Here is an 18813-nt window from a genome sequence, read left to right on the forward strand (position 1 = left end):
TACTCCTTGGAAGGAAAGTTATGACTAACCTAGACAGCATATTCAAAAGCAGAGACATTACTTTACCAACAAAGGTGCATCTAGTCAAGGCTATGGTTTTTCCTGTGGTCATGTATGGATGTGAGAGTTGGACTGTGAAGAAGGCTGAGCACAGAAGAATTGATGCTTTTGAACTGTGGTGTTGGAGAAGACTCTTGAGAGTCCCTTGGACTGCAAGGAGATCCAACCAGTGCATTCTAAAGGAGATCAACCCTGGGATTTCTTTGGAAGGAATGAGGCTAAAGCTGAAACTCCAGTACTTTGGCCACCTCATGCGAAGAGTTGACTCATTGGAAAAGACTCTGATGCTGGGAGGGATTGGGGGCAAGAGGAGAAGGGAACGACAGAGGATGAGATGGCTGGATGGCATCACTGACTTGATGGACATGAGTCTGAGTGAACTCCGGGAGTTGGTGATGGACAGGGAAGCCTGGTGTGCTGCGATTAATGGGGTCGCAAAGAGTCGGACGTGACTAAGCAACTGATCTGATCTGATCTGATCTGATTGTTTTATTTTCCCCCTATCTTTTCTTGTGCATTTATTTTTCTCAATTTATGTTTCCCTCTATAATTTTTGAAATTATTATTTCTTTTCTTCTTTTTAGCCTTTACTCAAATTTAAAGTACGTGTACTTAAATCATTAATGTCTATAAATGATCATTATCTTTACTCACTTCCAAAACAAAACAAGACCCAAGAACATTCATAGTCTCCCTGTCAAATTACATTCTTGTGCTATGAAGTTCATTTCTATTGATCAAAGGTGAGGACAGGGGCCTCTGTGGTCACTGTGGTGTGTATATCTCAGAGCACACATTAGGCTGAGAATGAAATTTCACATGTACATACTTTAATTTTTTCAATGATAAAAAATATGTTCATTAAAAGTAGCAACACAAAAATGGAAAACTACATATGTAAAATTAAGACTTACCAAGTTAGTCACTTAAATATTATTATATCAATCTTAAAGTACCAGGTTAGACACATATTATTAAACTGTGAGCACATGGATAACAACAGATATTTTTTCTACCAAATATAATAGAGCTTGCAATAATTTGAACCTTTTTTCTATTTATCACAGAACATTCATACCAATATTTGTAGAACTGTCTCATTTATACTTAATGACTGTGAAAGTTTTATGGTAGGAATACATTATAATTTATCTCATTATTTAACTTATTGATAGTTACATTGTTCTTTTTACTTCTTTAAACAAAACATCAATTTGTCACTTGAAAAACAAAGAAAAGTTATGAATAATTATTTCAACAGAAGTTGTGTTGCGGGAACAGAGTTTTATGTCATTTTCATTTCCTCTAAGGCACCTTTTAACAATGATTATGAATATTTATAACCACAAAAAAGATATTTTTAAAAATGAGTATTTGTTACATTTTATTTGAATACAATATATCACTTATTTACATAACAATGTTTTCACATTCTTTGTTCATTTATTATTTTTGAAAAATAACGGCAGAGAAAAGATCATTATAGTTAATATAATTTTAAAGTTTATCTTTGGAAATAAAGAAGAGCTTCATTACACATGGAAGAATAACAAAGTTAATCTATTGGAGCTGAATTACATTGCCTTTTATTTTCTTAAGTGTAAAAAGTACTTTACATATTAAATTTAGAGTAAACATCCTGTCTGATGTTGCGTATGAACAGATCTGTTTCCTTGATCCTGTTTCATTCTGACCCTCTGCTAAGCATCTGATCCATGCAATCTGCATTCAACTATGGAACCAAAGACAGCAGCACTGTCCAGCCCCTGTCCTGGTCATCAACGTTTGCCAGAGGAATTGAATGAACTAAATACAGGTAATGCTGCTATTGCTAAGTAATTCCTCTATTTACTGAGAAAATAATATTATAAATAACTAAGTCCATAGCTAGCTACTTTTAGAAGAAGGGTTTAAAACCTTTTGTTCTTGCAAATGAATTTTAGATTTTCCAATGGAAGGGAATTTAAAATACAATCACTGTCTGAGAAGTAAATATTTATAATGGATTAAGATTTAATATTATTTGGAAAAATATTATTGACTTGGTGGCTGTGAATTCTGCTTTTCTTGCACTGAAAGAGTACATATTGCTAGGAAAATTTATCTACCTAGCAAGAATTAGATGATTTTGTTTCTCACACTCTTTTCATTAACATTAAATTCAACTGTAAGAAGGAGCATTTGTAGACATTTAAATTATAGGTACTTAAACTAATTCTTAAATTTCTATTCTTTCTGCAACTGGTATTACTTCAGATGCTATTGTCCATTATATTCTTATAATTACTATTCTAACTACTACTATGACTATTTTTATAATAATAAAACTTATTGAATGTTTATTGCTTCAAGCACCATGCTATTGACTTTATATACATTAGCTTAATCTCCACAATATATATATGGATAAATATTACTGTTATTCTTATTTTATATAAGAAACTAAGGATAAAAAAAAGCTTGCCACAATTCACAAAGCAACTGCCTAACTGAGCCAATTTTTAAAATTTTGTTATAAGTCTAAAATAGGGACAATTTATGTTTCTAACATGCTTTTAATTCTGTGTCATTATAAATATATGTATATATACATGTGTATATATAAAATTATAACTGTTTATTGCATGCATTTTTCTAACATACTTTCTAGAGTTTTGTGATGAAAGTGTAACATACTCCGAACTCAAACTTCGTGATTCTTCAAATATTCAGAAGAGAAAACTAACTAGGATTTGGAAAGCAAAAGGTAAAAAATGTAAAACTCTAGACTCCTTTTTTTGCCTTCATATTTTAATGAGAAGTCATGAAAATAAAAGGACTAATCTTTCAAATGGAAATCATCCCTCATACACTTTTAAGCAGGTCATAAGGACCCAAAGTCTAGTGTTTAGAGCAAATGGAAATGAACAATGAACAACTGATCATTTTGCTCTGAATAATCAACCATGGCTTAAAATGATGTACCATGCCATAGAATGAAGAATGTTTCTAGATATTTTGGGGGTTGATATTTTAGCTTTGCAAAAGGTAAGTGCTCCTTTTATGCTACAATATTTCTAAAAATGAAATGGACTGAGGGAGGTATATCATAGTAGCCAGATTTTATCAAAACTATCACAGAGTATCTGTCAAGGTCAACAGCTAATGCAGAAGTTATATTCTTAGTTCTGCTACAAAGATGGGGGAAAAAATTGTTTAATTAAAGGAAGGTGATAAATTAAATCCCTTGTAGGATTTCTGAAGTTCTGTTTTTGATCGTAAAATGTCTTTACTAGAGCAACTTGTTACTTCAACATTCCTACATAAAAATATTCATATTTCCTTAGCTATATCCAAATCTTCAAAATAGTTTTTAAAGTTTTCCTTGCAGAGTGGGAATACCAATGATGCAGCACTCCTCTGGATTTAGATTTCATTCAAATTCTAATAGGGTGAATATTCCTAGCCAAAATTCCTTCTAATCCCAACTCCTAATCTTGTTTCCATTGATCATCATGGTGAACTACTTCTTTTTCTCTTTGGGCAGAGTCTCCATGGTGCATTGCTACAGTGATATTTGCCTTGCTTTATTTAATTGCTCTTGCACTAGCTGCATTTATGATAGCTAAGGGTAAGTATTTTTCAGGTTTTCATTAACTTGTTAAAAGTTACTAGAATAGAATTTTGAAGCATTTGAAATTAATTCTAAGGCTTTACTAAAGTTATTTTCCTCATTTGTTATTTTAGTTGCATAAAAGTAATTTTACCAATTCAGTTTTTGAATTATCAACAATAGCTTTGTCCCAGGTGAGCTTATCAAAGATGTTGGTGGATAGCTGTGTATTTTGAAAAAAAATGAAAAATAATAGCAATGTTCTTTATGTTATTGTATTTTTACTGACATTAGACTTAGCAACTGTGAGATGTAAGAAAACTTGGAGATATTTATAGAATTTATTATTTGGGCAGTTAAAAACTAACTGTAAGGACATCAAGTCAGGAATTTGAAAGAAATAATCTAATAGAAGAAATAAAATGATAATGGGCAGAGATTCATCAAAAAATGAAAAAAAAATATTATCAGGATTTTGGACCAAGTCTATATATTGCTTGAACTCAGTGTCCTAATATTAGAAAATATATTAGCTTTTAAAATTATAGACTCATAAATGGTACTATCTGCAAACCAGAAACATGAAAATTCTTTCAAAAATAGAAAGTAAGGTAATTTATGCTTACAAAGCAGAGAAAACAACAGCACAAAACATATGAAGGATAAATTTATTCAAAAGTTATAAGTAGATCTAAATCAGTAGAATATAGTATAATATATAATTTTCAGAAATAGAACTGCCATACAACCCATCAATCCCACTGCTGGGCATACACACTGAGGAAACCAGAATTGAAAGAGACACGTGTACCTCAATGTTCATCGCAGCACTGTTTATAATAGCCAGGACATGGAAGCAACCTAGATGTCCATCAGCAGATGAATGGATAAGAAAGCCGTGGTACATATACACAATGGAGTATTACTCAGCCATTAAAAAGAATACATTTGAATCAGTTCTAATGAGGTGGATGAAACTGGAGCCTATTATACAGAGTGAAGTAAGCCAGAAAGAAAAACACCAATACAGTATACTAACGCATATATATGGAATTTAGAAAGATGGTAACGACAACCCTGTATGAGAGACAGCAAAAGAGACACAGGTGTATAGAACAGTCTTTTGGACTCTGTGGGAGAGGGAGGCGGGAAATGATTTGGGAGAATGGCATTGAAACATGTATAATATCATATAAGAAACGAATTGCCAGTCCAGGTTCGATGCATGCTACTGGATGCTTGGGGCTGGTGCACTGGGATGACCCAGAGGGATGGTATGGGGAGGGAGGTGGGAGGGGGGTTCAGGATGGGGAACACGTGTACACCCGTGGCGGATGCATGTTGATATGTGGCGAAACCAATACAATATTGTAAAGTAAAAAAATAATAATAATAAAAAAATTTTTAAAAAAGAAATAAACATAAAAACTTTGTGTACAATTCCAAACAAAGACATATATGATAATAAATGACAATGTAGAGAAATTGAATAAATATAGCTATATTCTATAGATAAATAAATATCTATTTGGATGCACAAAAATGGTAATTTTTAAGAATGAACTTGAAAAGATCTTAATAACAAAACATGCTGCTGCTGCTGCTGCTAAGTCGCTTCAGTCGTATCCGACTCTGTGCGACCCCATAGATGGCAGCCCACCAGGCTCCCCCGTCCCTGGGATTCTCCAGGCAAGAACACTGGAGTGGGTTGCCATTGCCTTCTCCAATGCATGAAAATGAAAAGTGAAAGTGAAGTCACTCAGTCATGTCCGACTCTTAGTGATCCCATGGACTGCAGCCCACCAGGCTCCTCTGTCCCTGGGATTCTCCAGGCAAGAGTACTGGAGTGGGGTGCCATTGCCTTCTCCGAACAAAATATGACTCCTAGACAAACTGTTTAGTAGCTAGCAAAAGATCAAAGAGTCCCATTCAAATTCATAAGGCAAGCGTGTGCTATGCTATGCTTAGTCGCCCAGTCATGTCTGACTCTTTGGGACCCCATGGACTTCAAGCACACCAGGCTTCCCTGTCCTTCACTATTGCAGAGTCTGCTCAAATTCATGTCCATCGAGTTGGTGATGCCATCAAACCATCTCGTCCTCTGTCGTCCCCTTCTCCTCCTGCCTTCAATCTTTCCCAGCATCAATGTCTTTTCCACTGAGTCAGTTCTTCGCATCAGGCAGCCAAAGTATTGGAGTTTCAGCTTCAGCATCTGTCCTTGCATTGAATATTCAGGGTTGACTTCCTTTAGGATGGACTGGTTGGATCTCCTTCCAGTCCAAGGGACTCTCGAGTGTCTTCTCCAGCACCACAGTTCGAAAGCATCAATTCTTTGGCACTTAGCCTTCTTTATGGCCCCACTCTCACATCCATACACGACTACTGGAAAAACCATAGCTTTGACTAGACAGACCTTTGTAGGCAAAGCAATGCCTCTGCTTTTTAATATGCTTCCAAGGAGCAAGCGTCTTTTAATTTTATGGCTGTAGTCATCTTCCACAGTGATCTTGGAGCCCAAGAAAGTAAAATCTGTCACTGTTTCCATCGTTTCCCCGTCTATATGCCATGAAGTGATGAGACCAGAAGCCATGATCTTAGTTTTTTTTAATGTTGCTTTAAGCCAGATTTTTCACTTTCCTCTTTCACCTTCATCAAGTCTCTTTGCTTTTTGCCATGAGGATGGTGTTATCTGCATATCTGAGGCTGCTATTTCTCTCAGCAATCTTGATTCCAGCTTGTAATCCTTCCAGCCTTGCATTTCACAAGATGTACTCTGCATAGAAGTTAAATAAGCAGGATGGCACTATACAACCTTGATATACTCCTTTCCCAATTTTGAACCAGTGTATTGTTCCATGTTCAGTTCTAACTGTTGCTTCTTGACATGCACACAGGTTTATAATTGCTATTATTCTTTTGGATTTGATGGGCAAAGAAATCGACGTGGGAAAACCTTTTTAGATACAAATATTTGAAATTAAATACTGAAATTATCAGAGAAGGAAATGGCAACCCACTCCAGTATACTTGCCTGGAAAATTCCACGGACAGAGGAGACTGGTGGGCTACAGTCCAAGGGGTTGCAGAGTTGGACACGTCTGAACAGATACAAACACACACACTGAAAGTATATGTGGATGATGTGCTTTCTAACGTAGATATACCAAGAAAATCTACTGAAAAAAAATTCATAATAAAGACACTTCAATAACAATGCTTGAAACAAAGTTAACAGAGTTTCATTATATACCATCTAGAGCTAACATCCAATATTCAGGTCCACATATTAAGCCTCTCACTTTGCATTTCTTCTTTGATATCTTGAAAAACACTTAGCCTACAATATTTTTAAATAGACTTGCTGCCCAGCCATGATCTTACTGGCATCAGTGGGAAAGAAATACTTTAATACTGTTGTCTCTCTTGGCACCTGTCTAGTGAGACAAGCCTAGGAATCATCTGCGTTGTTTAACTGCCACTGATTATTCCAATTTATTGAATAAATACACTTCTCTACAGTTGCATTATTACCCATCTAATCTAAGCAATTCTTTCTCTCTCTTTCTCTCTCTTCCTTAGTCTAGGCTATAAACCTCCTAAAGGTCTAACTGCAATTCACCCTTGACCTCCTCCATTAAATTTCCAGAGTAACCTCTTCAAAATATAATTTTTTTCTTTTTTTAAATTTTATTTTATTTTTTAACTTTACAATATTGTATTGGTTTTGCCATATATCAAAATAAATCTGCCACAGGTATACACGTGTTCCCCATCCTGAACCCTCCTCCTTCTTCCCTCCCCATACCATCCCTCTGGGTTGTCCCAGTACACTAGCCCCAAGCATCCAGTAGCATGCATCGAACCTGGACTGGCGATTCATTTCATATATGACATTATACATGTTTCAATGCCATTCTCCCAAATCACCCCACCCTCTCCCTCTCCCACAGAATCCATAAGACTGTTCTATACATCAGTGTCTCTTTTGCTGTCTCATATACAGGGTTATTGTTACCATCATTCTAAATTCCATATATATGCGTTAGTATACTGTATTGGTGTTTTTCTTTCTGGCTTACTTCACTCTGTATAATAGGCTCCAGTTTCATCCACCTCATTAGAACTGATTCAAATGCATTCTTTTTAATGGCTGAGTAATACTCCATTGTGTATATGTACCACAGCTTTCTTATCCATTCATCTGCTGATGGACATCTAGGTTGTTTCCATGTCCTGGCTATTATAAACAGTGCTGTGATGAACATTGAGGTACACGTGTCTCTTTCAATTCTGGTTTCCTCGGTGTGTATGCCCAACAGTTGGATTGCTGGGACATAAGGCAGTTCGATTTCCAGGTTTTTAAGGAATCTCCACACTGTTCTCCATAGTGGCTGTACTAGTTTGCATTCCCACCAACAGTGTAAGAGGGTTCCCCAATCAAAAAATGGGCCAAAGAACTAAATAGACATTTCTCCAAAGACATACAGATGGCTAACAAACACATGAAAAGATGCTCAACATCACTCATTATCAGAAAAATGCAAATCAAAATATAAATTTTATAAACCCACCAGACTTAGCCTATTAATACTCTAAATTCAATATAAATTTTAAAATCTTTAACATGGTGTATGAAGTCCTTCCTTACTTGGTCCATGGTTTCTATCCCAGCTAGTATCACATACTTTCTCACTCTATGGGTTCCAGTCACAGGTATCTTTTAGTTCCCTGAATGACTCATAGTTAGTATTACCATGTAGCATTATAAAAACAGGGATCATTTTAATAACAAAAATAGATGATGCTAATAATTACACTAGGACAACAAGCATAAATCAGGACTTCTCTGGGTAGACTGATATTAACCATAACTTTATCTGTAATCCTTCTTGCTACAAAGCATATGCATAGACTGCTTTGTTTTTTTGCCTGAAACGGCCTTTCTTCTACATTTCTTCTAAATAGCTAATCCTTAGTAGAGTAATCAATTAACACTATCCATTTATAATTAAGCCAGATTTCTCTGTTACAATATCTTAATAGTGATTCATTTGTAGTACCTTTCACAATTTCACCTGTGTAATTATTTGTGTGATTATTCACTTAAGATCTGTCTCTCCCACTAGCTCGTTAGCTTCTTTAGAAAGAACCCACGTATATATTTGCTCTACATTTTAACCTTTGCTTTTGAAAACTATGTTGTCACATTAGAGGTACTTGGTGAATTTTTTATTACATAAATTAATACACCTAATAAATGCATATGGCTTATGTAAAAGAGATTGTAATCCTTTTAATATTAAAAGACATAAAGAAATACATCTAATGAACTCAGTATATATTAAGTGTACCTTGGTGGGAAGACTAATACTGTGTTGATAATTAAACAATTCTAGATTTATTTAAGATTTATATGATCCCAATACATGTGTATCTTCATGACAAGTATGTTAATTATAAATTATGTTGTTGTTGTTCAGTCACTATGTCATGTCCAACTCTTTGTGACCTGCAGCACACAAGGCTTCTTTGTCCTTCACTGTCTCCCGGAATTTGCTCAAATTCATGTCCATTGAGTTGGTGATGCTATCTAACATCTCATCCTCTGCAGCCCTCTTCTCCTTTGCCTTCAATCTTTCCCAGCATCAGGGTATTTTCCAATGAGTCAGCTCTTCACATCAGATGGCCAAAGTATTGGAGCTTCAGCTTTAGCATCCAGTCCTTCCAATGAATATTCAGGGTTGATTTCCTTTAGGATTGACTCGTTTAAGTCCCATGGAAGTAAAAAAAAGGATTAGCAAAATACATACTGAAATATATTAACAAGAGCGATAGCAATCTAGTCTTTTCAGGTACCAAAACAGTCTATAAAACTAAAGATAATTTAACATTATAGTATTGGTATTAAATAAATATATTCAAAATAGGAAAAATGAAACAGCTTAATCATAAAATCATATGAATATGTATACCTATGGTATAGATATATTTAGCATTTTAGTTTGCTTGTTTTTTAATTGACATCCTGGCTTAAGTGATACTCAATCCTTACTATACATTTGCCTTTTCTGTTGGGATTTTCTCTTCTCTGTAGACTCTTTTTTTTTTTTTTTTCTTTTCCATTTAGAGAAAACCCTTTAACATTCTTTTAGGGTAAGTTTAGTGCTGCTGAATTCTTTTAGTTTTTGTTTGTCTAAGATGTCTTTATCTCTCCTGCTTCACTCAATGATAATCTTGCTGAATATAGTATCCTAGGTTGCAGGGTTTTCCCATTCAGACCTTTGACTATATCACCCCATTCCCTTCCAGCCTCTAACTATGCAGAGAAATCAGCTCATAGCCTCATGGGTGTCCCCTTGTGACTGACTTTTTGTTTCTTTCTGCCTTTAGAATCCCCTATCTTTAAATTTCACCATTTTAATTGTGACACATCTTAGTATAGGTCTGTTTGGTTTCATCTTATTTGAAACCCTGTGTGCTTTGTGTACCTGGATATCTGTTTCCTTCTTTAAGTTTAGGAAATGTTCAGCCATATTTTCTCCAAATACATTCAAAAAAAATTTTATTGGAGCATAATTTTACATTGTAATGTCAGTTTCTGCTCTACAGTAAAGTAAATCAGTTATATGTACACATATATCCACTCATTTTTAGATTTCTTTCCCATTTAGGTCACCACAGAACATTGTGTTAAATAGTAGAGTCTCATTAGTTATCTGTGTTATAGATGGCATGCAGTGAGTGAGGAATCTAGGAGCACAGTGAGGCAGCAGCTGCTACATCAGACCTCTTTCTGCTTTGTTTGAAGGCACTTGGCAGGCAAGCCAGCATCTGCCTTAAGAGTGGAGTTTAAGCTTCTTCAGCCCCTCTCTCCATCCCAAGTCTTCTCCAACAAGCCTAGGGGGCTTGCATCCTCCATGTAGGACCCCTGGACTGGGACACCTGGGCTGTGGCACAACCGTCTCATGTCCCAGGGCGAGTGTTCACCTGTACAATCTCCCTTTTGCTCTTAGTCTCCTCCAAGGATACAGGTTCTGCTTTTTTTTCCAGTCTTACCCAATTACATGTGTGTCATTCTTGTAGTCTTGGTTGCATAGGAGTACTTCTGCCAGTTTCCAGTTCATTTTCCATGACAATTATTCCACAGGTAGTTGCATTTTTGATGTGTGTAGGGGGTGGTGAATTCCATGTCTTCTTACTCTGCCTTTTTGATCCTCTTCTAGTACATTTATTCTTATGAGTCCAGCAATGCATCTGAGACTCAAACTGCGCTACTATGGTCAAGAGAATTTAAAGTCTCCCTCATATGAGCCTGCACTTGGCTGATTGAAACTTTATGTCCAACAAGTTACATGATCTTGTAGTTGGACTAGGATCAGATCTTTAAAAAGTAGGCATGCAGAAAGATTTTCTTTACAATTTGTGTGAAGTCTCCAAATTATCTTAGAAGCAACCATAGGCCATTCAGACTAAATAAAATAAATTCAAGCTAGGAGCGTTCCAGTCACTCTATTTTTTTTCAAATCAAGTTTAGCCAATGAGAGGGCCAGATTCTCCAAAACAAAACAAAATACATCATGTGAAATGATGAGGGTTAAAGGTTTCATATTTGAAAATAGAAATATGGATGTTAAGAAAAAATGACATAATTTTAGAAATTGTTTATTTTAATGAGCTTGAAATTTAAAATATAAATAATTGATAGCTTGAAGATCTTTGAAAGGGTAGCATTAGTAAAGCTGTGTAATGGGGGTGTCAATTTTAGAGGCATCTTGAGAAAAACAGTGGATAGTGATAGAGAGTTTGTAGAATATTATAAAAGTTCCACATAAAAATAATGAAAATCTGAATGGGGAAAAGGTTATGGTGCTGTGAAAAAGTAAATAGATATGTGAAGCACTGTAGTAATAGAATAAATAGTACTTTGTGACTAACTGGATGTGTGCTATGTCAAAGGCATTTGCTTCAGAGGCAACTTTGGTCATTATGTCCTAATTGGGTTTACTAATTGCTTAGAATAGCATCAATCAGATGTGGAAATCTGCAATGATTAAAGCATGTGTCATTACCTCATAAACGTCTGTCATAAGAAAAATGTTTTATATTTAATGTCAGTTATTTGCAAGTGATAATTCCAATTTACTCCACAGCTAATCATTTAAAAAATAAATGGATAAGTTATATTTAAACTTTTCTGAATTTCTATTTTATTTGCATTCTTAAAGGTTTAAAAGTGATAAATCTTAAAATGTATTTTCATTTGTAAATTTTACAAATTCCAGTTAATTGTCTAGAAGAAATTCTGAATACATATGAAAACAATACGTCAAATGTGCCTGGACGCTGCAACACAATATAGCAAAACCGAGGTAAGTATTGAATTGCAATGAGAATCTTGCTATCAATGTAAGTTGTTTAAATTTAGATGCATATATACAATTAATAAATACAAAATCAAAGTTAGTAACTATGGCTCACTTTTCAGAAAAATTCTTAAATATCATGGGCTTCCCTTGAAGTTAGGGAGGATAATTAAAAACAATAATACAAAAATTATGATACACAGAGTTAGCATGGGTGACAGTTATCCTCATGGATGCATTTTTTGTTGTCAAGGTAACTGGTCCTTCTCTGAAGAAAACTGATATCTTATTTCTGCTGAAAATAAGATCTTGGCAGCAAGGAAATTGTCCTGAAGCCCTGAGCTCCAGTCTTATCAAGAAATATAACAAAGAAGAATTGGAAATGTATGGCACAATAACCCTTCCCACATTTTCTTATACGGAAGATAATTATAGAGACATTTTAACATTATGTGTTCATTCAAGCATGCTAAACTCAACATATTGTAATAATTGATTGGAGATCTCTTAATCAAACCCAAACATCAAAATATGGGCTTAAATGGTTATGTGATTTTTAAATTTTAAATATATTTGTACATAGAAGTAAATGCTAATATATTAAAATCTCAGACCCTGGTAAATAAATAAGAGGAAACCACATAGCACGTATACACTAAGGAGCGTTTAGTCACAATCAGCACTTAAAAAATACCTAACATTTATTGATTGCTTCTAATGTTCCCAATACTACTTCAATGTATCACTATATTAGATCATGCACTGCCCCAATAATTCCTACAAAACTGTACTATTTTTATGGCTGTCATATTAATAAAGAAACTGAGACCCAGAAAGAATGAGGAATTTTCCAAAGTTGTATAGCTAGTAAAAAATAGAAACATAATTTAAGCCAAGATAGGTTTAGTCTAGAGATTACACATGGAACCATTATGCTATGCTGACCTCAGAACAGTAAGTCATGTCAGATCAAGATGTAAAAATATTGCTTCTTCAGAAATAGTCAGTAAATCTGAGGGCTGCAGATTTACATTTTCCCTACCTGGCTGTATCTTTCAGAGAGAAACAAATGAGAAAAATAACTTTCAAGAATGAAATATTATACTAGCTCTTTATAAAGAGTATTTTATGAATATTTTATACTAATCATTCTCTGGAATATGGAAGAAAGAGACTAATAGAAGTGATATTTTTCACCTTAGTAGACTCCAGCAAGCTTAAAGAATATAGGTCTCCTTTATTTTTAGTTCTCATCTACTATGCGACTGTATATTATTTCTTTTTTTATTGCATTCAAGTTCTGTTATTGCCTTTAATAAAGACTTCAGTCTATAGCATGATGATAAGTTGTGGCATATATGCTGACAATTTCCATATGATGCCTTTGGGAGACACACCTCATAATTTCAGCATTCCTCCCTGCCAAGGCTGGTCTCTGCTCTAAATAATTCCTGACAATCTTTCCCAGTTGCACTACTACCATCTCAATCACACAAAATGCTCTAAATTGAACTTGTATATACAGATCACTGGGCTTCCCGGGGCTCAATGATAAAGAATCTACCTGCCAATGTAGGAGACGCAGGTGACATGATCCCTGGGTTGGGAAGATGCCTTGGGGGAGAAAAGACAACCCACTCCAGTATGCTTGCCTGAAAAATCCTATGGACAGAGGAGTCTAATGAGCTATAGACTATAGCGTTGCAAAGAGTCAGACACCACTGAATGACTGAGCATGCATACATATCAATAGTGAACTCTTTCCTCTTTCAGGAAAAACAATTTTTAAAATGTATATACAAAGTAACACATTTGTTAAGGCAGTGTCTCCTAATGATCTCTTACCTCAAAATGTGATTTTGTAAATACAGGTTACCCATAACTTACAGTGGAATAGCTAATATCTGTGAATATTCCAAAACTGATAGAAGACATCAAACTACATAATGCCAGAGCATTCTGAATTCCTATCGGGTGAACAAAATAAAGACAGTGTTACATATATCATGTTTAATTGCTGAAAACCAAAGATAAATGGAAGCTGAAAGGCAGGCAGTAAAATACAGAATATTTGTATTTGTATATTTGTATATAAATATACAAAATATATATTTGTATATTTATTTTTTAATGCTTTTTTTTTGTCTTTATTGAGTTTGTCACAACATTGCTTCTGTTTTCTGTTTTGTTTTTTTTTTTGCCCATGAGGCACACGGGATCTTAGCTCCCTGACCAGGGATTAAACCCACATCCTCTGCATTGTAAAGTCGAGTCTTAACCACTGGACAACCGGGGAAGTCCAGAATTTACTTTTAAAGAAGTAATCAGTAGCTAATATTGGAGAAGGCAATGGCACCCCACTCCAGTACTCTTGTCTGGAAAATCCCATGGACGGAGGGGCCTGGAGGGCTGCAGTCCACGGGGTCGCTTGGAGTCAGACACGACTGAGTGACTTCACTTTATTTTTTCACTTTCATGCATTGGAGAAGGACATGGCAACCCACTCCAGTGTTCTTGCCTGGAGAATCCCAGGGACGGGGGAGCCTGGTGGGCTGCCGTCTATGGGGTCGCACAGAGTCGGACACGACTGAAGCGACTTAGCAGCAGCAGCAGCAGCAGCAGTAGCTAATATATAAAAAGAAAAAAGAAAGCATGGAAGTATTGAAAGACAATTGTTATACAAAACTCTATCCCCAGAGAAAAGATAATTATATGAGAATCATATGAAGATATAATTATATTCCATAAGTGAAATAAAGATAATTTAAGATAGGTAGAGAAAAATTGTCATTACCTTAGGTCTATGCTAAGGATGTACTATAATGTCCATTAGAAAATAATCCCAAATGGAACCTCTAAGATTCAGGATAAAGGGCAATGAAATAGGGAAATGCAGGTGTAAATCTAAATGAATAGTGGTTATATAAAACCATATTAGTGTCTCTAGTTTAAAATTGCATAAGCTTGAACTACACTGCAAAGGACCTAAGGCTATGGCCCAGAGAGTAAAGAATCTGCCTGTAATGTAGGACATGCAGGTTAAATCTCTGGGTCAGGAAGATCCCCTGGAAATATTGCTTGGGAAATCCTATGGACAGAGGAGACTGGGGAACTACAGTACACGTGATCACAAAAGAGTTGGATGTGACAGCAAAAACAACAAGAAGGCTATTAAAATGTCTAAGAAGAGGTAAAATAATTATTTATCTTAGTCATTACTAGGTCAAGAATGCATGTTGAAATTTTTAGTTATTTAGAATAACTGCTAAAATAATAAAATATTATGTAGTTATGAAGCTAATGTGGAGAAAGCAATGGCACCCCACTCTAGTACTCTTGCCTGGAAAATCCCATGGACGGAGGAGCCTGGTGGGCTGCATGCAGTCCATGGGGTCGCAAAGAATCGGATACGACTGAGCGACTTCCCTTTCACTTTTCACTTTCATGCATTGGAGAAGGAAATGGCAACCCACTCCAGTGCTCTTGCCTGGAGAATCCCAGGGACAGAGGAGCCTAGGTGGGCTGCCGTCTATGGGGTCGCACAGAGTCAGACATGACTGAAGCGACTTAGCAGTAGCAGAAGCTAATGAAGGAATTAATTAATGGAATGATAATAATTTAGTGGATAATTCTTTTTCCTTAATTTATTTATTTGTTTATTCATGTTTGGCTGTGCTAGGTCTTCCTTGCTGAGTGCAGGCTCTAGAGCTGAGGCTCATTAGTTGTGGCACACAGGCCTAGCTGCCCTGCATGTGGAATCTTCCCAGACCAGAGACTAAACCAGTGTCAGGCAGATTCTTAACTACTGGACCACCAGGGAAGTCCAAACAGCTAATTCTTAATTAACAGATAATACTCCACAAAATCAATGAAGTAGAAGATTTCATATCAGAATCATTCTTAGACAAAGACAATCAATCTGAGGGTTGCAGGAGTTAAAGCAAGAATTTCAGCCTTATCCTTTCTGGGTATTCAGGGACCCATAAAGTATTGAGGGTGGATATTGGAGTATGAGAATGAATAATTCTAATCTCAAAAATGGAAGTAAGCTCAAATGCCTCCAAGTCAGAGTTTTCTTGTATTCTCCTTTTCCTATCAACTACTTTCACTTGCAGACTAATTTTATTTACTTCTGTCAATTGGTCATTTATTTAAAAACTACTTCAGCTCGCTTGACTTCTTCACAGTTCTTAACAGATTCATTTATCTCAGATGAATATATATAGTTTAGTAGCCCATAATGTAATTTTCTCAGCCTCTTTTTCTAGAAAAAGAACCATGTGGTTTTGTGTGAGGAAGCCACACTAAGGAACTTCATCTTTGTGTAATCTAACTCCCCATTTATTTCAGCTTCAAGTAATGGCCTAATATAAATTTTCAAGGTCCTTTTTGCTCTATTTCTCTCCCTTAACATGTGTTTCTGTAAGAACTAGTTTATTATCTTCATGAGGAACTGATGGTAACTGATTCTTCAAATCATTTTAATAGCTGAGGCTCCAAATATACTTACTATCTTAATTTCTACTTTCAGTGAATTTTCTGCACTAGGATTTTACAGTCTCCAGATATAATTCCTGTGATTGTCTTATTACTGACTACTCTATTTAGGTTGAATGCCTCATCATTGTTCTCTCAAGAGAAAATGTGCGTATCTCACCCTAAGTTTGTTGTAAAGAATATGCTCCACTTCCAAAAGGCCATTATCTTGGGAAAGAGTAGTTTATAATGTTGATAATAGTAATAAACATGGCAGACACTGCAGGTAAAAGCTGAAGGACTCTACAGACCTATATATACTGGAGCAAGAGGTTAGAGGAAGAGACATACAACAGATCATCTAAAGGCTCTGAGAACAAGCTGAGAAGTTAGGACATTTAAAAGCAGCCATATATGTGAGGGCAGAGAAGCCAATGGCACCCCACTCCAGTACTCTTGCTTGGAAAATCCCATGGACGGAGAAGCATGTTAGGCTGCAATCCATGGGGTCGCTAAGAGTCAGACACGACTGAGTGACTTCACTTTCACTTTTCACTTTCATGCATTGGATAAGGAAATGGCAACCCACTCCAGTGTTCTTGCCTGGAGAATCCCAGGGACAGGGGAGCCTGGTGGGCTGCCTTCTCTGGGGTCGCACAGAGTTGGACACGACTGAAGTGACTTAGCATAGCATATATGTGAGGGAATAAAAATCTACACAGAGACTCAGGCAAGATGCAAGTTCAAAAAGGCCTGAGAACCCTGTTTGAGAAAAGCACATTAGGAACTTGTTCAGAAACCAGTGATCTTTAACAAACAGCCACTCTTATCTACTGATCTTGGACTTAAGCTGCAACATACAGCTCTTTAAGGATACCTGGCAACCCCTTAGAAATTTATTTTTCATAGCATTGGTGAAAGGTATATCTTCTGGATCACCTCCCACATGTGTATGAGAGGGCCTTGAATGACAAATCCACTTTAATGTTCTTATCTCCTTAAGCCATTGATATTCCTTCCTCTACATTAAACCAAGGCAGGCCCAGCATTCAAGCTCACTTAGCATGGACTGTTTGTCGAATCTTTGTGTTGTACACCCCAAACTAATATATTGTATGTCAGTTATATCTCAGTGTAAACAAGATCTGTTGAAACTAATAAACTAAATCAGCAAAGTTACAGGATACAAATCAACACACAAAAATCAACTGGGTTTATATACACTAAAAATGAGCTAGTGAATTATGAAAAAATTAAACAATCCCATTTATAATAGCATCAAAAACTAATAAAACACTTAATGATAAACTTAACCAAGGAGGTGAAAAACTTGTACACTGACAACAAATCATTAATGGAAGAAATTAAGAAAGACACAAATGAATGAAAAGACAATCTATGTTTATGGATTGGAAGATTTAATATTGTGGAAATGTCCAAATATTGGGCTTCCCAGGTGGCGCTAATGGTAAAGAACCCACCTGCCGATGCAGGGGACATAAGAGACATGGGTTCAATCTCTGGGTCGGGAAGATACCCTGGGGAGAAGGGAATGGCAACCCACTCCGGCATTCTTACCTGAAAAATCTCCATGGACAGAGGAGCCTGGCGGGCTTTAAGCCATATAGGGTCACAGAGTTGAACACTACTGAAGCAACTTAACATGCACACACAGATGTCCATATTATTCAAACTAATCTGCAGATACAATGCAATTTCTATCAAAACCCGAATGGCCTTTCTTTTTAACAAAAAAATAAATAAACTGAATACTAAAATATGCATAGAACTGCAAGATATCCTGAATAATGTAAGCAATTTTGAGCAAGAAGAACCAGCCTGAAGGTATCACACTCTTTGATTTCAAAACATATTACAAGGCTACAATAGTCAAAATAATATGATACTGGCATATGCAGCAACACAGAGAAGCCTGGAAGACACAATAAGAGAAAGAAGCCAGACAGAAGGACAAATACACATGATTCCACTTACATGAGGTAATGAAAAGAGTCAAATTCATAGAAACAGAGAACAGAATAGTGGTTACCAGAGACTGAGAATGGAGGAAATGGGGAGCTGCTGCTCAATCAGTATAAAATTTTAGTTCTGCAATACAAATAAGTTCTAGAAATCTATTGTAGAGCATTGTCACTATACTTTAAAATTTTTTAAGAGTGTGGATATCATGTTGTGTTCTTATCACAATAAAAATAAATAAAAATGTTCAGAGTGGTTAAAAAAAAAAGACAAGTTACTACACCCTATACTGTGATTAACTGAATTTCTATTACTATAGTTCTGTATGGTTAGAATGTATGG

The 18813-nt window shown here is 35.8% G+C and overlaps 1 protein-coding gene across 2 annotated transcripts; it reads left to right on the forward strand.

The window, feature by feature from the left end:
* Nucleotides 1–1721: 1721 nt before the first annotated feature.
* Nucleotides 1722–13355, forward strand: LOC132345341 (uncharacterized). Of its 2 annotated transcripts, none has more exons than XR_009494635.1 (5): nt 1722–1876; nt 2711–2806; nt 2923–3670; nt 11935–12021; nt 12269–13355. XR_009494635.1 is itself a non-coding variant. In XM_059887072.1 (5 exons), the coding sequence occupies exons 1-4, from the start codon at nt 1795–1797 to the stop codon at nt 12009–12011; spliced, it is 339 nt and encodes a 112-aa protein (XP_059743055.1). In that variant the 5' UTR covers nt 1732–1794; the 3' UTR covers nt 12012–12021; nt 12269–13355. The 2 variants fall into 2 exon arrangements, 1 of the variants encoding a protein (XP_059743055.1); XM_059887072.1 differs by having other exon boundaries at nt 1732–1876; nt 3587–3670.
* The last annotated feature ends 5458 nt before the right edge of the window (nt 13356–18813 follow it).

Source organism: Bos taurus, chromosome 5 (assembly GCF_002263795.3).
Source record: "Bos taurus isolate L1 Dominette 01449 registration number 42190680 breed Hereford chromosome 5, ARS-UCD2.0, whole genome shotgun sequence".
NCBI lineage: Eukaryota > Metazoa > Chordata > Mammalia > Artiodactyla > Bovidae > Bos > Bos taurus.